This window comes from Corvus hawaiiensis, chromosome 5, assembly GCF_020740725.1.
Source record: "Corvus hawaiiensis isolate bCorHaw1 chromosome 5, bCorHaw1.pri.cur, whole genome shotgun sequence".
Taxonomy (NCBI): domain Eukaryota; kingdom Metazoa; phylum Chordata; class Aves; order Passeriformes; family Corvidae; genus Corvus; species Corvus hawaiiensis.
In genome coordinates this window covers 74,612,958-74,637,825 of record NC_063217.1, presented here as the reverse complement: position 1 = coordinate 74,637,825, position 24,868 = coordinate 74,612,958, and the positions used below count along the sequence as shown (strand labels likewise).

The 24,868-nt window shown below is 47.6% G+C and overlaps 3 protein-coding genes across 14 annotated transcripts in view; 1 reads left to right on the top strand and 2 right to left on the bottom strand.

Moving 5' to 3' along the window:
* RUFY3 (RUN and FYVE domain containing 3) overlaps positions 1-8,462 on the bottom strand; it is a 33,765-nt gene extending 25,303 nt beyond the window's left edge. For 6 of the 12 annotated variants that reach the window (XM_048304067.1, XM_048304064.1, XM_048304065.1 and 3 more), the window contains exon 1: positions 6,701-7,012. In XM_048304067.1, the coding sequence (XP_048160024.1) occupies positions 6,701-7,001 (301 nt within the window). In that variant the 5' untranslated portion in view covers positions 7,002-7,012. Of the gene's footprint in view, positions 1-202; positions 992-6,700; positions 7,013-7,172; positions 7,258-8,155 lie in introns of those variants that run through there. The other 6 variants (XM_048304072.1, XM_048304073.1, XM_048304066.1 and 3 more) reach the window with 6 other exon arrangements.
* Positions 8,463-10,480: 2,018 nt separating this feature from the next.
* UTP3 (UTP3 small subunit processome component) lies at positions 10,481-12,113 on the bottom strand. The gene has a single exon (XM_048304079.1). It carries the CDS (start codon positions 12,092-12,094, stop codon positions 10,544-10,546), a length of 1,551 nt encoding a protein of 516 aa, XP_048160036.1. The 5' UTR covers positions 12,095-12,113; the 3' UTR covers positions 10,481-10,543.
* Positions 12,114-16,156: 4,043 nt separating this feature from the next.
* Positions 16,157-21,392, top strand: JCHAIN (joining chain of multimeric IgA and IgM). Its single transcript, XM_048305174.1, has 4 exons — positions 16,157-16,236; positions 18,928-19,063; positions 19,957-20,037; positions 20,250-21,392. Exons 1-4 carry the CDS (start codon positions 16,173-16,175, stop codon positions 20,449-20,451), a joined length of 483 nt encoding a protein of 160 aa, XP_048161131.1. The 5' UTR covers positions 16,157-16,172; the 3' UTR covers positions 20,452-21,392.
* The last annotated feature ends 3,476 nt before the right edge of the window (positions 21,393-24,868 follow it).

Sequence of the window (24,868 nt, the reverse complement as noted above, 5' to 3'; positions counted from 1 at the left end):
CCAGTCTTAAAGGGCTTAAAGGGCTGGGTTACAAATTCTGAGAGCGATCTGAAGCAGCAATTTGGCTTTCTGATCTGCCCACGGCTGTCCAGGCTCTGCAGGCAGGACACGAGCATCCGCTCCTGGAGACGCCCCCTCCCAACTCGTGCAGCGCCGGAACAATGCGCCGGCCCGGGGCTCCCGGGGCAAAGCCGGACCGTACCTTCGTGGGTAGGCTCGGGGTCGGGTGTCAGCGAGATGTCATCCAGCTCGCGCAAGCACAGCCACTCTCCATCCATCGACACGCGGAATTTGCAAAGATAGATGGTCTCCATGGCAGCCTGAGTGATCTTGTCTGTGGTGGGGGTTGGCATGTCGCTTTGAGGCGTCAGAGCAGACATGATGACTCAGCTGGTACAACAACAACGGGGGCAAAATAAGGACTAAAAACAAAAGCTTTCTGAAGAAGAAAATCAGAAATACCTTGCGATTAAAGGACAGATCGCTCAGGATCACAGAGGCTGCTCTGGCCTTTTCATAGATCAAGCAAGGTAAAAACGCTGTTCCTTCCCGCTCAGCTCTGCCTCCCTCCTTTCCACCGACTGCCGTCGTCTTCAGCTATGCTAGAGGCTACTGATCCTCAGCATCCACAGAAAACCTGGCTTCTGCACCAGAGGCAGCAGGGAAAAACAGGTAAAAAATACAGAAAGAAAAAAAAAAAAAAAAAAGAGGCAGCAGAAGCAAAAAGAATGTCTTGCTCTGGTGCTGACCCCAGAAAAATAAAAAAAACCCAAAGGACGAGCGGAGAGGCAGTGTCCCGGTGTGCCTAGATCCGAGCGCTGGTCCCCTCTCCCGGCGCAGCCCGGGCAGCGAGTGCCGCCGGGATTGGCTGTGGGCAGGGAGCAGGGTGGCGACCAAAATGGCTGACTAATGAACTGAGCTGGAAATCCAGGCTCATGTGATCGCCTGCGATTCCCAGGATGCTGCCGAGACGCTGCTGCTGCGGGGCCGGCAGTCAGGCGCTCCTCGGCACAGCACCTCCTCGCCGGGCTGTGCCAGCCCGTTTGGGAGCGAGCAAACAACGCCGCACCCCCCATCCATCGCCCCCGGAATACAAAGGAGCAGCGCCAGCAATACAAAGCCGCATTTGTATTCCGCTCGCATCCCTGGATGCCACTACAGGAATTCAATCGGCACCTTTGTTTTCAAAAGAGGTGCGCGAATTGCAGCTTGGGTTTTATTCGCTGTGCCACCTTCTCAGGGGGCACCTTGGAGCTCAAATTTCCCACGTACAAAAAAATGTTAGGATGGATTTTTTTGTCTCAGGGAAACGGAAGGAAAAAACCATCTGGGTCTAAGCACTTCAGTGACTGAGGCTGAAGCTTTTTCAGCAGGGCATGTGCACATGAAAGGACAATAAGGAAGAACACTACAAACACTGTGACCCAATCTTATACTTTAAAAATCTCCCCCGAAAATTGTGTTGCTCACGTGAAGCTCACAAAGAAATACTGTCTCTCAGCAGGAAGAGAAACAGGCTTTCAACCTCTCAACAACCATATAATAATATTATTTTATAATAACAGTACTGCATTCCCTGTCCCTTCCTGATTGGCTGAACCTCGCCTGTGTCCCCAGCCCACACAGTCCTGGTGCTGGGGCACAAGAGGTCCCAGGTCACCAGACACAGTTCTCATTCCCAAGGTCGCTAGAGTGTCACCACCCACTTCAACAATGATATCAGGCACCAATAAATTAGCGTATCTGACTTCATTCCTGTGTGGCTCCAATCTATTTGAGGAGAGCAGATGTATAACATCCATCTGAAATGGATGGACAGTCACCCTTGCAGAAGGCTGCCACCAGAACAACATATTGATAAGAACATGTGCCCAAATGTATGGGACCTTGAGTGCTCTCCCTTTTTGTACCCCAAAGAAATACTCAAAAGGACATATATCTGTTTCTCAGGGATGTGAAATGCCAGAACAGATTGCTGGATACAGAATTCAGCATGCCAATGCATATAGCTTTTGGAAAAAAATGGCACCCATCATGTAAAAGCCTCGTAAAAGTGGGAAAAAGGATGAAGAGCTGCTATTTCTGACTGGCAAGAGGAAGCAGTTGGTTTTGGTGAAAACTTCCTGCTTAGTACAGCACATTTCGACTCAGCAGCTCTTTCCCATTAGGCCAAACCCAACCAAGCACCACGCAGCCTGTTCTGACAGCGACGCAAAGGGCAATTATTTCACAGAAAATGAGAATTACTATTGTTTCTTCTCTCCAAGAGAACAGAGTTTATAAATCGTGCTGACAGCATCTTAACTCGTATATTTATAAACCCTTTCAGCAATAACAGCCTCTAGCTGCAGCATCCACATCGCACCACCCCAGATTCCAAACCCAGTGAAAGTGGCCATATACCAACTGCTACAGAACAGCTGCTGGCCCTGGCTAACCCTTGGACAGGGTCTAAACAAACAGCACATGGTCAAAACAAACCCTTTAGAATCAACAAAGCACCATAAGCTATTGCTCAAGCTATTATCCAGCAGATCTCATTATCAGACAGTTTAATTTCTTTGTTTTGAAGCAATTAGAAATACCAACAGCACTGGGTGTAACCCTGCAGCTCCCATTTCACAACACGGGTCTTCAGCTGAACTCAGCACTGGCAAGTGCCCCGCACATCAGGATCCCAGGGAAGGTCTGCTAAAAAATTAGGAACTGTTCAACTTCCATTGGTTTGCTGTTAACGTGAAGAAATAACAGAAGCCAGTCTTCCACTTCCAGCTGAGTTCTATTTTCAGGCTCCTTTATGCAATGATCCTGCTGCAAATACTCCATAGGGATATTTAAAATACTTGGAAAACGTTCTTTGACTTATTTCCAAAACCAAAAAAAAGTAACCATGAAAAACCCCAAACAGGAACTGTTTGACTTACCGACTTGTGACCTTTTAATCACCACCTGAAAACCACAAGAGAAACTTTCCCCTATCCCCATTCTGTGCCCCAAAGTGATAAAAGCAACAAAGCATCTCAAAAAGAAACAAAAGAAAGGTCTCGAATATTTGTGTTTTCATAAAACCTTTCATACGACTACCAGGCAACTCAAGGGCACCTGATAAGGCTCCATCAGGGTTCCAGGATGGTCATGGACACAGGAAAACCCAAATCACGGATAAATGCAGAGGAGGCTGTGCAGGATGAACCACTTTCTCCATCTCAAACCAGTCAGACAGCCTTGACTGGTCCTATAAACCCTCCTGTGAGCTACACTTTGGCACCAGCCCTTAGAGGCTTTGGCCAGATTACGGAACATAGCAGGGTTCTGCTAAAACATTTTTAAGATTAAAGAATCACAAACTGACTGCACTGGAATTTTAAGACCAACCACCTGAACACCAAGCACTCCATCAGCCACCAGTATTTAGGAGCTGAGCTGTACTGCGAAGCATTTTGAGTTTCAAAACTGAATAAATCAGAATAATCTAAGCAAAGAAACCCAAACAAATTTCCAAACCAGCCTTAGGACTCCAGGGAGCATCTTTGGGTGTACTTTTATTTTCAGAGCCTGTGAGAAACCTGTGTTTCCATCATTAGGAGAAAGTTTTCCCCCTCAATGGGTAGAGATTGCAAAGGAAAAAGGACAAAGCCATCTCTGACATGGAATGCAATCTAAAAAGATAAAATTAGCATTTACATAGCAAAGTCTGCTTCTGACTCCTCTGCCAGCACAGATATGCACTCTACCTCAAATACCAGCTACTCTGAACCTTGCAAGCTCAAACAGGAATGGGCAAAAGGAAGTTTGACAACCCAAAAGTCAGTAACAATTTCTTAATTAAGAGGTGACAAACAAGTTTTTCTTTACCTACTGTGAAACACAGAGATATTATTTAAGGATGGAAGTAACTCTCATAATTAAAGGTACAGCTAAGAAGTGGGAAGGAGAAGTCTATTCCAAGTGTAGTGGCATTGGGTAGGCTTTCAGTGAGAGCAAGGAAAGGTTTAGGGTTTGGTTTAGGGTTTTGGTTTTTTTTAAGGACAGCCTAATCAAGTTGCTTTTAACTGTTTTAAGGTTTTGCTGCAGGTCAGCACGTTTAAGTACATCATCCTGCTCCTTCTGTCTGGAACCATCTGTAACTAGTAGGCAGGTGCTGCTGCCATGAAGAACTTTGCAGTCTCCTTCCCATACCAACTCTGGCCTTCACCTGATGTTTGCAATCAGGTGAGAATACAACAGAATAATGCAATGATTGTGTTGTAACAGGAAAAAATAAAAAAAGACTTGAAATAAACCTCCAAAATATTGTGAAATACTGACTTTTTGGTGTAGTGGCCAGTGCCTCCCTGTAACACCTAAGACTTTGCAGCACAACTGCACTGCTCCTGCTGCTCTGTGGGAACAAATGAAAGATGCTTTTAGAGATGTGAGAACTGGAAAAAACCACAAGAACAAAGAGATGATGGAAGAAAGTGATTTACTGACAGAGTCTGCCCCAGGAGAAACAGAGTCCAGGACACCATGCAAATAGATGCTGATTCCTGTTCCCTCCAGACACTGCTATCACTGCATCAGTCAGTCCCTGAGTGGGCTGTGACACACGATACTGCACAGGCAGCTGTCACCTCCACGGCTCACAAGAACAAGGGAACTTTTATATGCATCTTATAAAGGTTTTTCACAAAGCTTACATGAGCAATCACTGCAGAATAAGGCTGACTCGGGATAAACCAACCTCAATATTAAAATAAGCTCAACCACTGAGCTTCTCCACCAAGTCCTTGTGCACAAATTTGCTCAACTCAATGCTTCAGTTTCTCCACATCCAGATAAGAGCTTCTCACAAAGTTTGAACAACTAAGATTAAATATTTCTCTTTCAGTCTTCTTTTCTGTCAGAAGTAGCTCAACCCCTTGCATGCACATCACAGGGCTTACTATGGGTAAAGATCTCCTGATTAAGGAAAGTAAAATGGAAGGTTTTGACAGGGGCCTGTCATTTTAAACAACAGTTTAGCAGGGAGGGACTTCGGACATAAGCTGGCAGTCACAGTCAGTCCTTCACAGAGCTCAGAGCAAAGTCAGAGCATTTTGCCTCCTCCTGGCATTACAAACATGGACTTCTTACCTCACTGGTTATAGCTCTGCTGAGTAATGCCTTCAAGTACATCAGCTTCCAATGAGAAAAAAAAGATACCTGCTCCAAACAAATCAGCTCCTGTGTGTTGGGGAAGATGAAACAGGAAAGCCTTGGAAATATGATTGCCTGACAAAAGATTTTGGGAATATGAAAACTACAGGCAACATCGAAATGAAAGCCACTTTTGAAATACCAGGTCTTAGTTACTGAACAACTAGAAAACAATGGTATGGCCGACTGAAGTAATCCCCTCTTGATGGAACAATACCCTCTGCTTGCAAACAGGTCCAAGGGTCAGAGCAGACCCTACTAGCTCAGCAGAAGGGGTCCAAAGAGTAGTTTTTAGAAGTTAAGATGTAACACTCTATGGTAATATAAGAACTCTTATAGGCTGTATGTAAATGCTATAGGATTTGTATCTTGTATTAGATTGGTTAGTGACAATTAGAATATTCAGTGCAGAAGATGATTTATTGTATTGTAACCAGGACTTCAGACATTCTCAATTCTCACTCTCTCTCTTCTACTCATTCTCATTCTCATTCTCACTCTCTCTCTTCCACTCTTGCTCTTACACTCTCTCTCTCACCCGTTCACTCTCTTGCTCTCTTGGGCCTGCTCAGAGCTGAGTCTACCAGCTCTGAGCAGTGCCCCAATACCCACGCCCTTTACAATAAACCGACTGTGTCCCAAGACCTGCCTATAGAGATCTCTCGTCTCCATCCGTCACCGTCTACGTCCGGCCGTCCCGACAGGACTCCAGAACCCCCGTAACCTACACCTGTGTGAATGAATGCTCACCTGGGACAGGAGGTGACAAAGCAAAGGCCAAAAGCTCAGTCACACACACTCTGGCACCAGCCCAGAGGATGAAGCTGCTGGTTATTTTTAGGATGGATGGAAAACAGAAGATCTCTTCTATATGCACCCATGCGTGTACTTTTTATTTGGTTTTTTAAAACACACCCAAGTACTTCAGAGTACTCCAGCTTCCCCAAATACACCACAAGAACATCAGAAAGAATCTTACGAAGGAGAACGCTATTTGTCACCCAACACGCCCCACAGAGCCATGCACTTCAGCCTCTTCAGGTCTCCAGCGTGCAGTGCCCTCGCCTCGGATTTGTTCCCCACACCAGCACCAGGAGGAAGCCCGAGCGGGGGTTCCCCAGCCCCTGAACTAGACCCCACGTCCAGGACAGCCTGTTGTATTTCCAAGGGCGGCACCGATTCTCCTCAAAGGGCTCTCTGTGGGGCTGGTTTTGCTGAGCTGCTGGGCCAGCACGGCTCACACAGACCCCCACACGAACCGCCTCCTTGCGAGCCCCCGCTGCCCATCCCGCCGCCGGGGCGCACCCGCGTCCCCCCAGAGCCCCCGGGGGCAGGGGCAGCTCTGGGGCGGGCGCCCCGAGCCCGGGCGCGCCCGTGGCTGCGAGAGCTGCGCGCCCCCCGCCCGGAGCGCTCGAGGCAGGAGCAGCCCCGGGAGCGGAGCGGCGCCCAGGGACCCCCGGCCCGCCGCCCACCCCGCCTCGAGGGAGGCTCCCGGCCCGGGAGCAGCCCCCGCCGTACTCACGGGCTCCGTCCGGCCCCGGGTAGCTCAGCACCAGCACGGGCAAGGCGGCCCCGCCGCGGGGCGCAGGGGGTCTCCACAGCCCGGGCGGCGCGGCCGCGGCGCCGCCTCCATGGCCGGGGTAGAGGAGGAAGAACGGCGGCGAGGCAGGGCGCGCCGCCTCCTCCTCCTCCTCCGCCGCTGCCGCCGCCTCCCCGGGCTCGGGCCGCCGCTCCATGCCGGGGGACAGCTCCGCTTCGGCCCCGTCCCGGGAACTTTTCGCCGGCGGCGGCGGCGGCAGCGCTGCCCGCTCCGCCTCCGCCATCGCCGCCCCGGCCCCCGCCCCGCCCCGGCCGGGAAGCGCCGCGGCCGCCCCCGCCTCCGCCCCCGGGGGCTCCCCCCGCACCGCCGGGGAGCGGCTCGGCCCGGCCCGGGGGAAGCACGGCAGGTGACAACCACCCCGATAGCCACCCTCTGAGGGTGGAGGGGCTCTTACCCGTAAAGCGAAGCCAGGGCACCATCTCCTGCCTCCCCTTGGCTTTCCCCGGAGTGAGAGCTCATGGACAGCAGCGCTTTGAGATCCTGGGACAAAAGGCGACAAAGTCCAAGTATATTCCTTAGTATTAAAACTGCCAAATACAGCGTACTACTGGGAATTTCACTTGGGAGATTCTTTCAGAAGAGAAGGCAATTAATGTGGACTGTGGTGTTGTCAGCAGGCAGGAAGCACATAAATCTGCCAGTTTTTAAAGAACAGCCTGCCTTCCGTGCACTTGGGTTAAGCTGAAACACGTTGCTGCTTTCCTTTTAAATCTCACATTAAAATTGCAAAAGCAAAGCTGTAAAGGCTACTTATTTCTGGAGACTGATTTTCCAGTGCTGCCCCAAGTCATGCAACATGTTGCAACTAATTGAACAGATGCTTTAATCCACTTTACAAATCTCACAGCTGAATGTCTGAATTTCTACTTGCTAACAAGAGTAAAACAATGCCCAGACTGTGTGTGATGGAATATTATGGAACACAGCTAGGAAAATCTACACAGCTAGGAAAACCTTGACAAAATCTAAGGCAGCAGCAGATGTATTTCCATGTCAGTCATTCAATATATTTTCCTTGCCCTGTATAAGCAGAATGTTCAGGCTGTGATGCAAAAAGCATTGTCCCGCTCTCTGCCACTGTACTTCTCTGCCCAAGCTTCCAAAGGCAGCCAGGCTTACTTTGGATGCTCATTGCCCCCCGAGGATTATGTCTTCTGGGTGCAGAAAAACAAAATAATAGCTCATACCTTAGAGCTTCCTACGCTTTGCCTATGTCAGTTTAAACAGGAATAATTTATGTGCAGGTGCAGGGAGGACTGACTATCCCTTGGATCACCGTGCTCCAGGTGAGCAGATGGAAAAGACCCAGAGCAGGTACTTCCGTGGCTGTGAGGGTGATGGAGGTGAGACAAAGCTGTTACTGAAGTGAATCCCCACCTGCTTTAGGTGCTGCTGAGGCTGCCAGTCCTCTCCAAGCAGGACGCTGGCAAGGGCAAGTACCATCGCATGGCTGAAGCATTCCTTGGCAGTGTCAGCACCTTCTCCAGAAGCAGTACTGGAAAAGGAAAAAAGCAGCATTAACCAGGACTTTGATCCACTCCTTGCTTCTTTTCCTGATCACCTGTGGTTCTTGCTTGATTTCATGTGTCCATTTTCACAGGGATTTTCAAAACCTGTTCACCACTAGGAATTTCCCTTCAGCACAAAACATTACTGCAAGTATTTCTTAGAGACACTGTACAGTGTCCCCGCTCCCACAGCATTAATAATCACAGCCTTCCCGTGATCACCCATACATAAAAGCACACAGGAATGATGTTCGTGGCTTTGTCCAATCTCTGAACTAACCAAGTAGACATAATGCCCGGTTAATCTTCATTAACCCAGGAGCTGTGCTGTGCCATCTGCCGGCAGGCAGGGCCGGGCCGCTGACCCGCCGCGTTCCCTCCGGCCTTCAGCCTTAATCCCAGTGTATCTGGGAATGTGTCTGTAATGGCACACCAATTTGTTATTTCCCTTTTTTACTACTCAGATCTAAGTCGCCAGAATTTCGCTTGCCAGCTGCCCGGAGCTTTCCAAGGAAGCACAAAGCCAGATCCACGAGAGACCGTTAGCCCTTCATTTTTGCATCAAGTGTGAAATGTGCACAAGCAGGTTCTGTAGTAATGAGATCAGGGAGCACCTCTGCTGGGTATTTTCCACATCCCATGTGATGCCTGTTACACAACACCATCCCTCCCCAGAAAAAGCACCTAAGCTGCTTTTTTGCCCAGCATCTTAACTCTTACTGACCTCTTGGCAGAGCCTCCGGAGCACAGCTCAGCATTACCAGTGGCAGCCTCCAATCATGATCCCAGTGGGGAGTTAAAGGTGGGAAAATTCTACTTCCCTCCTCAGCAAGGCCGGGACTCTTCTCCCCGGGAAGGAGCAGCCAACAGTGTTGCTCACAGTAAGGGCAGGTGAGTAAGCACAGCTCTAAGGAAAAGACCTGTTTGGTGCATCTGAGACAGAAAAGGACTGTTCCCATCTGCCCAGCTTAAGTTTATTGTGTTTCTACCTCTTCCTTCAACAAACAGCCTGGAAAATTACCAAAATATTCTCCAGCCAGCAGTGAACAGCATGTTCCTGGCAGAAACAGGCCTGGCGTGTCCAGGTTTACACAGGAACCCCATGAAAGCACATGTCACTTGCAGAGCACAAACAGAGCACCCGCATGTTTGAACTACAGAACCTGGCCCGTCACAGGATCAAGAGCACACACTCATATCTTGGCTTCCCCCAAGACCATCACACACACAACCCCCCCCCATGATATGCAATCACATTACTAGATAAAGTAGTTATTCCCCTGAAATAATTTCGTATGGAAAACTAATACCTTTTAGATGGTGTGGTACACAAACCAAGGCATGGGCTTGCTGAAACCTGTCCCAGACACAAGTCCAGGCTTTACCCAAGAGAGTTTTTGTTAAACTTCAGAATTATCACTCATTCTTTTTTTACAGCCCAGATTGGAACTGGCCATTTAGCTCCTGGCAAGCATTTCAGTGTGGCATTAAAATGCATTTACTCACGAGAAGGCATGGAAATAATCTCAACATCCTCAAAGTTTACCTGACCACTGAAGACATAAACCTTGCCCATCTGTAAGGCGGTCCTGTAGCAATGCTACTCAGTCCTGTAGCAGCAGATAACATTTAACATTTATCATAGGGGAAGTTAGTATGTTTATTACATACATGGTTATAAATTCCAGAGAAGTCCTTGCTTTGCTTCTCACTGAATTCAGGAAGGGAAACAGTATTTCAGACCACGTGGGACTAATTTAAGACAGCCTAAAGTAGTGCCCATACATTTAAGACCTAACAAAGGAGTTAATCAGAACAAAAATTAACTATTAACCACATCTCTGCAGCTCAACACAGGAACAGGATGGACCAGAATAAGACAGCAAAACAGAGAAGGCAAGTGACAGCTGCTGCACCCCTTTCTCAACCCACCCTCAAGAGGTCCACCCATCCCATCCCATCCCATCTCCCCATCAGTCCCACATGGCCCATTTAATTCCCTTTGCCTGATACAACCCTTGCAATCTCTCAAGGCTTCCCGTTTATGGAAACATGACAGACCACAACAGAGGAAAATACCTTCAGACATGGGCGGGGTACGGAAAGGGCCCTGTGCCACTCAGAGATGGCACCTTCTAGAAAGCATCCTCTGAAAAACAGCCCACCCCACCCCCCGTTTCCTTAAGAAACGATATCGAGTATAAAATTTTTATTGGATTCAGTACTGCTACTCGCAGCTCTTACAAAAAAATAATTATCACTTAAGCTTCCTGCTTTTCTTAACCCCGGCCCGAATGCCAGACAGTTCCCCGGCATATCTGTGCAGCTCCCTCCGGACCTCGCGGACCTGGCCCTTACGGCGGATTTTGGCTCGCCGGAATTTCTCCCGATGCTTGACCCGGGGGTTGCGATCGATCTTCCTCCTTTTGGGCGTAAGGCCTTTGTTCTTGATCATCTGATAGGTCACCCCTCTCTTTTTACTGGGATCCTCTGCTTCCGACACCGCTGCTTCTTCAAGCACATCTTCGTCTCCAGCTCTCTTCCTCTTGAGTGCCAGCTTCTCCTCCATCATCCTGTAGTATTTTAGGGCAGCCTCCTCATCCAGCTCCGATTCATCTGATGATTCAGCAGCAGCAGCAGCAGCAGCCTGGCCATTAACAGCTGCAGGGGCATGTTTTGGTTTGTCTTTCTTGCCACCCATGGTGAGAAACACAGAGAACTTGTTTTCCTTCCGCAGCTTCTCTTCTTTCTTGTCATAGTAGTTCCTCAGAAGCATACGGACCTGTGGGGAAAGCCTTTGGTCTATAACAGCGAGGTCATTGATGATATTTCTGTACGCCACCAGCCGTTCGATGACAGGGTGACTATGAACCGGCATCCTCTTGGATTTCAAAACCAGATAGAAACTGATATTGGCACAGTAGTTCAGGTAGAGATGATACTTTGTCTGCAAATAGCGACTGCCCTTCCCCTGGGGAATAGTGCCGTCTCTGACCATTTGCAGTAGTGGGTGCAACTCATCCTTGATCTCCATGAGCTTCACCTCAAAGTCCTCCATCAGCTGCAGGAGCTCCGGGGACTCCTGCTTCAGCAGCTTCAGCTGCTCCTTCTTGGAAAGGGCCTGCAGATCCTTATCAATCTTCTGCCCCTTGCTGTCGTGGGTTTTCTGCTGCTCAGCCAGGTAGCCCTGGATCATGTCCAGACCGTAATCATCCTCCCCCAAATCCCGCACCAACCGTCTCTGGATGACTTGAGCCTCCTGCTCCTCTTCCTCCTCCTCAGCATCGATTTCTTGCTGGCTCCTCTTGCCCTTGGCCTGGGCATCAGTCCCATAGTCCGTGTCATAGTAGAGCTGCTTGCGCTGGCCCCAGGAGAGCTCATGTGGGAGCTTGGCTTCCGGATGCCGCTCCTCCAAGTCGCTTTCCATGGACAAGTCCTCCTCTTCATCCTCAGCATCATTTTCATCTTCCTCATCTTCTCCATTCTCATCCTCCTCTGCGCTGTACTCCACAAAGGGATTCCGCTCCTGCGTCTCCTCATCCTCATCATCCTCCTCTTCCTCCTCGCTGTCCTCGGCCAGCTGCAGCCCCAGCACCTCCTCCTCTTCCTCTTCCTCACTGTCCCCGGCCTCATCGCCGCTGTCCAGGGCGGCCATCACGGCGCGGAACTGCTCCTCGTGGAAGCGCTCCACATCGTCCGCCAGCTCCTCGGGGCCGGCGCGGCCGCCGGGCGCCTCGGCGGGCTCATCGGCGGGCTCATCGGCGGGCTCGGCCCGCGGCCGCAGGACGGTGCCGCGCCGGGTCCGCATGGCTTCTACCGCCGCCTCCGCCGCGCTTCCCCTTCCGCTGCGTCCCTTCCGCTCGCCCCCGAGCTCTTCCTGTTCCAGGGCCGGAGCGTGTTCACGCCCCCGGGGAGACGGGGGATGCCCCGGGAAGCCCGCGGGGAGGAGGGGCTTCAGCCGTGGCAGCTCTCAGCAGGCGGTAATGCCACGTGGAAAAATAAAGAAAAAGCCTTTTGTGTCTTCCTCAGGGATTTTTCTTCCTCTAGAAGTCCAGCCATGTACAGCTGCTGTCTGTGCCGTCATCTTCCAGCAACGAGGAAAAAAACAGATGGAAAACACACCTGACACCTGTGTCCTTGTAACCAAGACTTGGTACTCCGTTCCCTACGACCAGATCAAACCGCAGAGAAGCAGAAGTATTTGCAAACCTCCCTGGACACTTCCGAGGTGCACACATGAACTCTCCGAATCTTTCCCGTCACCGAGTCGCACTTTTGCAGGGATACAGGCAGCTGCGGCAAGAGCCGGGCCTGTTCCCGGGGGCTGCGGGGCAGCTTCAGGCTGCACAGCTCGGCAGCTGCTGCTTCATCTCCTCGGCACTCCTTGAATCCATCCCCTTATGCCAAGAGGTGCATGTGTCCCAGAAAAGAAGCGATTCTGATTTTTCAACACTTGGGGTTCCCTCACTAGGCGGGCTTTTAATGCAATCTCTACTTACTTGCCTCTGCATTCTCATCCTGTGTTTTTGTGGGTCTGTCAGCCATGACGGAGCACCAGCCCAGCCTCCCACCCTTCCCAAGGGAAAATGACATTAATACTGGGCCACAGGGAAGCAGTCTGCTTTTATGAGCTGCAGGCAGCCCTGCCACAAGAACGGAGTAATTAGATACAGGCATTAGTGTAGTCCAAACTGAGAAACCCAAAGGCTGATAAATTAGGCACGCACACGTCCCGGCAAGAGCAGTTCTGTGTACAAGTGCAGGTGCTTTTCTCTCACCACAGAACAGGTGCGGGTGTATTTATAAATGCTCCTGTCCACCTTTCTGTGGAAAAAAACAGGTCAAGCAAATATTCAAATTTGCTGAAACAGGGTGGAGTGCACAGCTTTACTCACTTTCTTGGATTCTGATTGATCTGGTGGCAAACAGGTCTCTGTTTTGACTTTCTGACACACTCAGCCTCTTCACATGGTCACCTCTGGGTCAAAACTTTCTTGCACAAAGACAGGTTTTGCCTCAGACCCCTTTTCCAAATCTGTCCCAGCCAGTTTTCAGCCATCACCTCCCTGGATACGGGCCTGTAAAAGAAAGAGCAACAAGAATAACTTGGGTCTGGAGACACACAGCATCCCTTACATTTGGTAGCTATACCTCGGTGGAAATCCTCACTTGATACTTGGCCACTAAATACTGGTGTCCCTGGAGATCAGGCTTTGTCATCTGGCTGCTCAGTCCTGCTGGCTTTTTGTGTGAATCCAAGCAGAGACATCTGCAGACAGTTCCTGCCAGGTTGAAATTCCAGATAACTTTTGTAGCTGGGACTTAGAGAAACCCAGGCCTTTCTCATGTCCCTGACCTTGATAGTTTCCATCTTAAGTGTCCTAATTTTTTTCAAGTCTGCCCTGTCAAAAATTAGCATACTAACTTCCACTTGGACTCTGTTGGATTTAAATGGAATTGACATGTCTCCCAATCCAAAGTTAATTTCCACGAGCAGGAAATAATCTATGTCTATTCAAACCTTCTCCAGGACTTAGTGAAAACATCATCCACTTCTGGTGAAGCTGGAGATGATCTCCAGCATGAGTTGGTTGATCCAGGAGCTGCTCGAGCCAAACCAGTGTGCTGTAAGCATCATGGAATCACTGCTACCAAGACAACCATCGGGGAATGCTGCTGGTCTGTTTAGATGCACCACTCTCTTGGCTTCCCAATGAGCAAGGAGGAGCAAAGAGACGCACAGAGCAGACTGCTCACGGATGGTGTGTTATGTGGAGGGGCCCCATGCCTTGGTGTTGTCCTACTCACCCAGCACAGCAAGGACACACAGCAACAACTATTTTGCTCACTTCACTCAGGCACCTGCCCAGCTTCTGACCTGGAAAATCCTAGTTCACCATGTCCAAGGCCAACTGGAAGCACAGGACATGTGAACGGAGACTGAAACCACAGGGCTGGTTCCCATTTCTTTTCCAATTCTCCATTATTCCATCTCTAGCCTCTGCCCTGCAGGGAGGTTGGGAGTCCAGCTCCCCGCTCAGCCTCTTGCCAAATGCCTGCTCAGCCAGATAAAATTCCAGAAGTCATCCAGTAAAACAGGAGTAATCCATAAAAATAACAGCCCATAGCATAACCCTTCCTCTCAAGAGCTTTCTAGCTAGAAATCCCCAGAGCCATGCAGGTGGCTGAAGGGACTGAAAATAGCTCTCATGTCATCATATCCAGACCAAGGGACTGTACACACACGTGTAGATTTAGCAACCGAAATCCAGATATGCTGAGTACCAGCAGCCAGGGAAAACCACCAAAGTGAACAGAAAGACACAGGTATAATTCTGCTCAGTCTTTGCCTTGACATTTGAAAATACTCTCCTTGCATTTTCCCAGTGCCATATTTTTTATTAGTGCAGCTTGGCAAAACAGATCAGAGCCAGCCTCCCTTGCATGTGCTCTGTCCTGGTGCCAGCACCCTCCCTTCTTGTATAATTCTAGAAAAATTCTTACAGAAAAGGGTGACTGAAACAAACAGTACTTCAGACAGACATCCCTATCAACCCAGGTGAGCCAGTTTTATTTTTTACCTTCTGCCAGAAATGGGGCACAGGGAACATCTTGCACCTGTCTCAGAGAGAGGGCTGCATAAAAGTGTTAGCAATGCTTTCTGGGGTGGGGAAAGGAAACACCCCCAATTTTTTCTCTGCTAAAGACAGATCTCTAACGAGAACACAGGGTTTGTAAAGAACTATGGCAGAACCCAAAGCCCTGCAAGGGGCTGGGCTGTGACCCATCGTCCCCCCACGTCCCATGCTCCCCTTGCACACGAGTGCTGCTGATGTAACCTGAAAGCTCATTGCATCATGCAGCTGCAGGGTGAGGGGTTTGTGCTTGGGGAAAACCTCAGGGCACACAGCCAGGGGGCCCAGAACAGTTCTGGGCTTAGGGAGCCACCCAGCAGGGTCTGGAAAAGGAAAGACAGCCTGCAAAGTGACAGGAACCAGGATGCCTGGCAGCATTGCCAAAAGAGTTCAGCCTCTTGAAGAAGGCTGGCAAGAGCAAGCAAGCCCTTGCTAAGCCTGGGCTTCCCTTAAAAAGTGGCTTTTTCTGTACAAGATACACGCAAATGCTGCAGAGACAGCTCTGGCCATTATAGGCTACATTGCAACATTGGCTCTTCAGAAGTTACACAAATGATCCCAAATCTGGGACAAAACCAAAAAAAATCCCAGGCCTTCTCCAGTACTGCCCTCCATCAGGAAAAGTCTGCAATACCCCAGGGTTTCCCTGGGACCTGACTCAGGACCTCTCATAAACACAAATCCCATGGAGTCCCCTTGCCATTCACAAGGAAGTGAACTCCTCAAAGCAGGAGCTGCAGTTGCTGTGCCTCTTTCACCCCTGCCCTGTCACCTTTCTTGCTTTGACTGCAGGTTCTCTGGGGGCAGGTCCAGCCCCGGTTGGCACAGAGATGGTCCAAACAGGATTCTGATTTTGAAGCCTGAAGTGGTTTTTTAATAGGACTCACGGGATTTTTGAGTCTGATTTCTCAAAATTAGGAGCCAGAGCTGTGGGTCTTGGACTTTTGTACCTTCCACCAGCCCTGATGGCAAGATGTCCCCTAAGGGCTTGGGTAGTTTTGCACCTCCTTGTACTCAGCAGCTCTGTTGTCTGTTGGTGAAGAACAGAAAAAAGCACAACAAAAATGCAACCCCCTGCTCCCTTCCCCTCCGAAAGCCAGAGGTCTCGATGCATTAGCACACCTGGTTTCAGTCCCCAGCCACATTTTCCAGTGTTGGCTGGGCTGTTTATTTTAGGAAACCAATTTGCACACGCCCTTATAGGCAGAGTCAGGCTCTCCACTCACATTCTTCAAAAGAAGGGAAGGCGAGATGAAGAGCTCTTTGTTGCTGTGCGTGGCCTTGGCTGTCTCCTTGGGGATCGTCCTTGTGGCAGGTAGGTGAGCATTGAAGAGATGGAAAATTGGGATTAAGACATCAATGGCAGGTTTTGTGTAATTTACCCTAAATTATTCTAACAGTCAGAGGTCAAACCTCAAAGCCTGCTCGAGCAGCCGTGCTTCAGTGGTGCTTGGACACCTCAGGGTGTTTCTGCATCAGAGCTGTGTGGTTTTAATTGCTGCCTGGAGGATAAAGGGATGACTAGCTCCAAATTTAAGACTTGATAATTAGCCATTTTTTATCAGGTTTGTGAAGCAATAAACTGCAAATGTGCATGCTTGCTTTTCTGCAGTCCTAGGGAGCTTGAAGGCTCTTACCTGCTAGATCTAAAGGCTTCCAAAATCTTCTGGTAATCCTGTCGTATGGCCGCAGCCAATTTGTTCCTATTAAACTGTAGCTTATTATGTAACTCCACTGAATTTCTTGGAAACTCTTGATTTCAACTGAGCTCAGCCTGTCCTCCCAGGACACTCCTCAGTGTGGGTCTCAGGTCTCTACACAGTCTGAATCCATCCTGCTGCACGTGGTGGATCTGGTCTGCAGGATCGAATCGGTGCTCAGGGATAACCATCCCAAAAGCACGGACAGCTGCATCCCTGCATTTCCTGCAGCTTTTGGAAGAGGGCATCTTATTGCTTACCCCAGGCAATTCTGTTGGGCTTCACGGTGTATCACAGGACAATGCAATACTGGATGATGAGAAATTTTGTCCAAAACACAGCCACGTAAGTCATGAGGAGGGAGGGAACAGCTTAGGGCAGTAACTCAGGCACCAGGAAATCCAACCTGCAGACATTTAGAACAGCATTAGCAAATTTTGCATTTATATACCTTCTCCCCAAGGGGACTTTACTGGGTGACACGTGGAGATGCTGCTGATAAAATCACTTTTTTTGAGCCTTGTAATCTTAAATGAAAAATTGATGGAGCACCAGTAATTTGAACAGTGAAACCAAGAGCATAACACAAGGAATTAAATCAGGGCAGTATTTTTAGAGCAGTCAGAAAAACCTGCATATGCATAAGATTGTGTTAATCTAATTTTAGAATTAAAGCCTGCTCTCATAGGTTTTGGGACAACCCAAAAGCCAATAGGATCTGACTTGAACATTGGCTTTGGATTAAGGGTTTGGGAAGAACTGCACACAGTGTTATGTGGAACGCAGCACAGACAGCAGAGGAGGACCTGTGTGATGGACAAGAAGCCAGAGACTTCCCTTGAGCCAAAAGAAAGGCCAAGACAAGGAGCCAGAGACTAGGGAGGCTTTTCTGGGGGGCTTCTGCATCAGAGGGAAGAGCTCATATGGAATGATGAGTTGGCAGAGAAGAAGCTTGGAGAACAAGCTAGGAAAGTGATTTCCTTCCCAAGCTAGACATTCCATAGAGAATCTTATCCAGCAGGTATACTGCTGCCAAAGGCCACAGACAGCACTTGTAACCAGCAGGCCAACTCTAGGGTCACTGAGGCATCATTTTACACAAGATCGGTACCTTTTTCACAGTTTTGGTGCCTGTAACAATCTCAGAAAACCTGGAATGGAAGCAAACGAGACCAGGATATTATAGGGGCAGGAAGGACCAAAGCTTTTAAGTCCAAGTGACTCCAAAATCCTTTATAGACATGATTAACACAGATGTTCTCAGCCTGTTTCTTTTTTCTCTCTATGATTAAACCAAGGGACAAGCAGAGCAGGCAAGTCCCCAGAACTGAGCTCCATCTGAGCCCAATACACACTGTCCCCATATGACAAAAATCACTGGGTCTGGTATTCTGCGCAGGCTGAAGGTGCTTAGCAAGAATGATGCTGCAAGGTGACGGCTGTGAACTTGATTTCAGCAGCATTTAGAAATCCAGAGGGATGTAAAAACAACACATAAAAGCAAGACTGGCTTGTTACGGGTGAAGAGACCAGCGTCTGGGTTGGGGAAAACAAACAAGCAAAGAACGAACTATTTCAAATCCATCTACTCACAGTAAAGCAGCATTGCACTGCATCAGGAAAATCCCAAAAGCCTCTGGGTGACACCTGGCATGTTTTAGCCTGCTTTGACTGAGTTTCATATCAAGTAGCATGCCAGAAGCAGCAGTTTGGAGAGGTAAATCAGGACTGGAGTTTTCCCTGCAAACTGCAAGCATCATCAGGGCCACCTGCCTCCTTGCTGGGTCCTGCTGTGCTTTTTGGCATCTGTTACCCTAGGAACCTGAAGGACAAGATACCACTCAAGGAAAACTGACACATCTGCCACATTGGCAAGGTCAGAGATATCTATTTAGAGGTCAGATCCAAACTGGGGTTTGGGCTGCTGGAACAGTCTTGGTGCTTGACAGAGGAACGACTTAACCAATTCTTGGTAAAAGAGCACTTCAGTCACCAGATGTGGCTAAAAGTCTCATTTTACAAGCAATTCCTTCATGTTTGTTCCTCACGAACCAAAACGTCCAGGTTCCTAATCTTGTCCTTTCCAGTCCCACCACGTCCACATACAGCAGCACACTGAGCTGAGCAGGAAGACAGCTGAACTCATCTTTGCTAAGAGATTCACTTGTACCTGCTGCAGCCTGGACTTTAATCAACCCAGGTGCCTTAGTGGTGCATTCCTGGCATTTTTGTCCCTTGGCTTTCTGCTAGAGCAGCTTTCAAGGATTTTGTTCTTCATTCTGGGATTGTATATCCTGTGCTTGCAGGTTATCCAGTGGGCCCCACCAATGCAGAGTACGTGCTGGTCAGTAATAAGTGTCAGTGTGTAACAGTGACCTCAAAGTTTGTCCCCTCCAAAGAAAATCCTGATGAAGAAGTCCTGGAAAGAAACATCCGCATCATGTAAGTGGCAGCCAAGTATTTCAGGGCGATGGTGAGCAGGGGATGCAGTGTTGAGTTTTCTTTGCATTGGTTCTTATGTCCCAGCACCGATGAAGCAAACAGCTTGTCACATGCACTGCTTTCTGTGGTATCCTGAATATTTCCCTCTGCTTAGTGCTTTTCTACCTCACATGAACCTCTCTGGTGTTTGTCCCTTGAGATACAAAAAGCATCTCCATGTTTTAAGCAGACCAGTAGTAACTTGACAAAATAGGCTGGGGAAGTAGAGCATGACCTGTCAAAAGTTGATCTAACCTGAAATCAGATTGGGCACATGACACTGGATTGGCTTCCTGACCTGACAGAAAGCCTGGGAAAATAGTTAGTGCCTAAAATATCAGTTTAGGCCTAAACTGATAAACTATCAGTTCATGCCTAAACTATCTGTCTCCCATGAGACAGAGCTCAGTTCAAGAGTAGGACTTTGTCCTGTCCTCTCCACTCACACAAACGCAACAGAAGTGTGTGTGTCTCTGGGAAACAAGGACCAGCTTAAGCCCAGAGCTGCAGGAGCGCTGGCAGAGCTCACAACGGGAGAACCACTAGTTAAACATCGCTGTCCATCAGTCTCAAGCATCTGCCAGCTCGGGGTTTAACAGATGTTAACACTATCTGTCAGTCCTGTCACCTTGCAAGTGGCACTTACATCAATTGCTACAGTGCTGTTGGGGAGGGCTGTTGCCTTTGAGGGTGCAGAAGACCAAGATCTCCTGTTTTCCTGGGATTTGATTCGGAGAAGGGTCAGAATGAAAATAACCTGAAGAAGAAGATGAGAGTTTAGAATTGCTCACAACAGAGCAGACTCTGTTTAATAAGCAGTTTTCATGAGAGTCATTCTCTTCCCATCTTTGCAGAGTCCCCCTGAAGGCTCGGGAGAACATCTCTGACCCCTTGTCCCCGCTCAGGACCACTTTTGTCTACCGCTTGAGTGAGCTGTAAGTAGTTTTATTTCCTAACTTCACTTCCCAAGACTTAACCCGCAGCAGCTCTAAAAGATGCTTGAGGGCCAGATGTTCCCCTGGAACACCTAGAAAGGGCACAGCACTCCTCTGGCTCTAGCTGCAGATGAGCAGGGAAGATTTGGGGTTTGGCAGGGGCATCCTTTCATCTAACTCCTCACACTTGTTCTATTTTCCATCTCTTCCAGCTGCAAAAATTGTGACCCTGTAGAAATAGAGCTGGGTGGGGGGATCCACCAGGCCCAGCAGGGCAACTCCTGCGAGGAACCGCAGACCTGCTACACCTACGACAGGAACGAGTGCTACAGCTCCCCTGTGCCACTCCTGTACCACGGGGAGGTGAGGCAGGTTCCAGCAGCTCTGACGCCGGCCTCCTGCTTCGCCGAGTAGCTCAGCTCTCTGCTGTGCTAGAGCCTTGGTGCCCCCCTGTTCCTCTCCAAAATGTATGTATAGCACCACAGTACCTGGATGACAGCACCCAAATGCCAGCTCCTACAGTAACCCAACTTGTCTCCTCCCATTTCCAACCTCAGACTCGTGCCATCTCCCCAGAGCAGCTCCTGGTTGTCAAACTCCCTTCCCATGTCCCTGGCACGTACCTGTAATGCCATTTTGTATCTCAGACCACACAGAGCAGATCCCCGGCAGATGTAAGGCAGTCATTCCCTTGAAGTCAGGAAAATGACACTGATTTGCAGCTCTGGGGAACCTGTCTTTTTCAGTCCCCTGTGTGTCCTCCCCCCAGCAAGGCTGCTACAGACATCAGCAGGAGTGTCTGTGCCCTTCCCTCCCTGAGCAATCTAAAGCAATCTCTGCACAATCTTCATAAAAGGCCTTTGATGACATTAGCAGCATTTATGCCCTTAGAAGAAAGTTGTAAAACCATATTTGAGAGAGCAGATGAGGGACCCTTCTAGCACCTGGGCATCTGCAAGCTTCCAGTTCTCACAGATTCAGAGAAGATCAAAAGACGCCGCTACCCTGAAGTGTTTTGCAAAGTTGCCAAGCCCTCAGCTGTGCCAGGAATACTCAACTCTTCTGGGAGATGTTGAGCATTTCACTTTCTCCACTGCTTTACTGATACTGATGCCTTCTTCCACCCCTGCTCCTGGTTCAAATGGTGGAAAAAAAAAAAATCAAGTTGGCTCAAATTTCTTTTCTTGTTCCTCATTTTGCATTTAAAACCTCAAAAAATTCTGTGAAGGGGACATAAATTGCTGGAGTGGGACCCTAGGTCAGGGTTCAGAATTGGAGCAATGAAACAGCAAAAACCTTATTCCCATAGTAGTAGTTTTGTTAGTGAAACATTCAATAAACTTTTTTCTGCATCAGTCTGTGTGTTCTATTCCAATTCAATAAGAAGGCATGAGAAGAAGCCAAACCTATAATCATATTCTTTTCTCTTTCACAATGAATCAAACTCTCCCTAAATAACTGCTTATGTTTACAGGCAAAGCCTCCCAAAATACCAGAATAGAAATACTTCTATGCAGTTACAGAAGTTCTGACAGATTGAGGCTGAACTGGCTTATCATTTTAGGATCAGCTCTGCATCACTGAGCTGCTTTGAGGCCCTGGGAATCAGCACAGGGTGAGAGTCTCAAAATCCAAACATCACCTAAATTAACTCTTCAAACTGCAATCCACAGATCAGAAGTTTTCATCACCTCTGAATAAAGTACTTTTAAGACAGATCTGGGGGACATTCTTTCACATGAAAGGTGTCTGTCCTAAAGAAGAAATCTTGTGGGGCCGAATTTTGAAGAGCAAAGGGGTAAAAAAGGACTGACACAAATTATTCTGATGTTATGTCAGAGTTATGAAAAATGCATTTGTAAAAATAACATTTTCCCCCTCCTTCATGCAAAAATAAGCCAATTCAAATAAATGCCAAGAACAGAGAGCCTCTTGGCAGACTAAGTATTGCAGTGGGCACGTAAAACTCACCAAAATTTGTCTCAAAGACATTTTCATCTTCAAAATCCTGGTGTTCCCCGGTCTCAGAATGCTGTGACATTACAAGTTACTAGGTTAGAGCTATGAAGTAAAGTCTGAGAGGGAGAAATTAGAGTTCTTTTCCATGTCACCTCTTTAATCCTCATCAGACATGGAAAGGTATTAATTCAAAACTAATATTTTGGGGGTACTTAAGCAGCCTTTAGAAAGCCAGTTTATCACTTCAAACAAACCTTTGCTATTCAGTTACTCCTAAGAACATGCTGGGTTTGACCTTTAAAAAATTATTTGCAGCAAGTTCCTCCCCTCAGAGGAAGAAACGTTTGTGTTTCAGGCAAAGGAATGCCACAGCAAGCAAAGCTGAGGCTGAAAGTCCTCTGGTTCCACACAAATACCTCACATCAGCACCGTCAGCTGGACTGTTCTTCTCCCCCTGGAGCTGCGACTGTGCAGTTTGTCAAGCCACTCCTGTAACATAGCCCTGTTCCCTTGAACAAAACAACACAGTTCCTGTGTCTCAAGTCTGCAAATAATTTATGAGCCATGACCCAGAAATAAATATTTCTGTTGGACTTAGAGATCTGATTTTTTTTAAAAGGAAAAGAACATTGACCCTGTTCTCATTTACAAAGTTACAAGTATTAAGTCAAGGAAGACAAATTTCCTACAGCAATTGAAGGCCAGGAATTGACATAGAGTTTAAATGAAGTGTTGGCAATCAAATACATTAAATGTGTTCAAGTAAAACCTCCTGGATGTTGTAAAAACTTGAACTCTATAGCTTTTGATGCAACATGAAGCCGGGGGGTGATTGCAGCAAGGGCAAAAGAGAGCCAGGAGCTGCCCATCTCCAAATTCCCACCCTAACATCAAGTGCAATTCTACCCCATCCATGAACTCCGCAGCCCCAAATACTGCTTAACTCATTGAAAAAATTAAGAAATACAGTGCAGAGAAACATCTTAGTGCCCTAATAGCAACTTTAGTAACAGCTTCCCCTTTTTTTGGTTTCCAATGGAGCCTGATTGACCTTAAGAACAAAACCCATTCTTTCAAGTTTGAGTGTTTTGGGGTCTCTGTTTTGCTTGTTTTAGGGCATGTTTAACTCATGTATCAACTATGCAACAAAGGGAAAACCTTCCAACATACTGTCATACAAGAAGTCCCTACAACAGGTAATCATTCCATACTGGAAAACAATTAATTAAAAATGAAGGAAAACCCCCTAACTTGTTCTCTATAATCCCAACAACAGACACACCCATGTTTAGAAGCTTTGAATAGAAACAAAAAAAGATGCCTTAAGGAAGAAAACCAGCTTTTCTCTTTCAATTAAACACAATGTAAAAAAAACCTGTCAGCTTCTTATTCTCCAAAAAGAAAAATTAAAGCCTAATAAACGCACATAGAGCTCAAAAAATTATGCAAGCAAAAAAATTTGCGGCTTATTCCATACCTCAACCAACAGTACTTTGTTTAAATTCCTTGCGTAGTGTGTTAACTAAGCAAAGGGACACAAAATGTGCTACGTAGCTCACAAAGTGACATAAAAAGTCAAACTGATAGTTTTTTCCTTAATATTAGCACTTAGGCTCACTAACACAGCCCCACCATCCCCAAACAAGAAGCAGCTGGTCTTTTCCAGGGGCCTTTAAGCATTCCTGGCCTAATTAGCACATGGTAATCAAACCAATCTGTGCAGGAGACAACAGGCTTTGGGTATAAATGCTCACACCAGGGCTTAAGCTGTTTTTCTGGGATTAGTAATAAAGGTTATGGCAAGGTGTTTTTTGGGGTGTTTGTTTAACAGAAATTGCTTGTTTGTTTTTGCCTATTTTTTTTTTTAATGCTGACCAAAAGTCTGTTTAATTATAAAGGCTAATTCTGGAAGCCCTTTTAGTGCAGGCATTCGATGTTAATTTGCATAGTAATCTGACTTTTGTGGCTTCCTAAGTAACAACTTTGATAAAAGGCCCCTAAAGTTAGATTTTTTTCCTTAAAGGCACTATAGGGAATATTCTATTATGTGCTAGTTGCTTAAGCATGCATATTTTAATATTAAATGAGTATAAACTGTTTAGGAAGATGATTTTTATTTGTGCTTTATTTATACGTAATGGGAGTGGCTGGGTTTGTTCGTCTAACCTTGTTAATAGCCTTTGTAGAAATCAAAGCAATAGGCTTGCTTCTGCAGAGATAATAGGTATTTAGGTTTGTCCTTGAGTATGGATAAGGCTGTTTTGCTCCATGCTTTTCTTAAGCAGTGTGTTTACTTCTCATTTTAAGTGCAAATGTTGTGCTTTAGTCAGTCAGTGACTCGTGTTGGAGCAGTTTAGTGTAAAGCTTAGCTCTTTTTCTAATTGTTAGGTTGAAAAAGGCCTGTGTAGTGGTATTTTGGTTTTGCAAACCTTTGAGCTAAGGATGCTGAGATAACGGTGGACCACTGAGGGTACAGGATCAAGTGGGTCCCTGTGCTGGGTCATTTAAGGGCTGTGCTGGAAGGTTCATTAAAGTAAAGCCACCTGAAAGCAGAGGCTGAGCAGGTCTAGGTGCTAATGAACCAAATTAATAGCTGGCAAGGTAAAGGTATCAAATATTCGTTTAGCTCTTTTGGTGATGGAGGGCTTGCTTTTGTTTTATGCACTTAGTAACAGGTTTTTCTCTTACTTTTGCAGTCATTTTGCTCTCCAAGTGATGCTAAAACTGTATTTCTGTGAGCTGTATAGGTGTGTAGAAGAGGGTGTATTCTTCTTGTTTTAATAGGCACGGGAAAGCCCAATCTCACCGGAGGTGGTACATTCAGGTTGCCACTGGCAACCCCCTAGCAGGTGTGTGCTTAGGTGGTTGCAGC

Bases quoted from the DNA above. Each gene is read 5' to 3' on its own strand.
- UTP3 (XM_048304079.1), bottom strand. From the start codon at position 12,094: ATGCGGACCCGGCGCGGCACCGTCCTGCGGCCGCGGGCCGAGCCCGCC.
- JCHAIN (XM_048305174.1), top strand. From the start codon at position 16,173: ATGAAGAGCTCTTTGTTGCTGTGCGTGGCCTTGGCTGTCTCCTTGGGG. The intron at 16,237-18,927 runs GTAGGTGAGCAT...CTGTGCTTGCAG, and splicing joins GGGGATCGTCCTTGTGGCAG to GTTATCCAGTGGGCCCCACC. The intron at 19,064-19,956 runs GTAAGTGGCAGC...CCATCTTTGCAG, and splicing joins GAAAGAAACATCCGCATCAT to AGTCCCCCTGAAGGCTCGGG.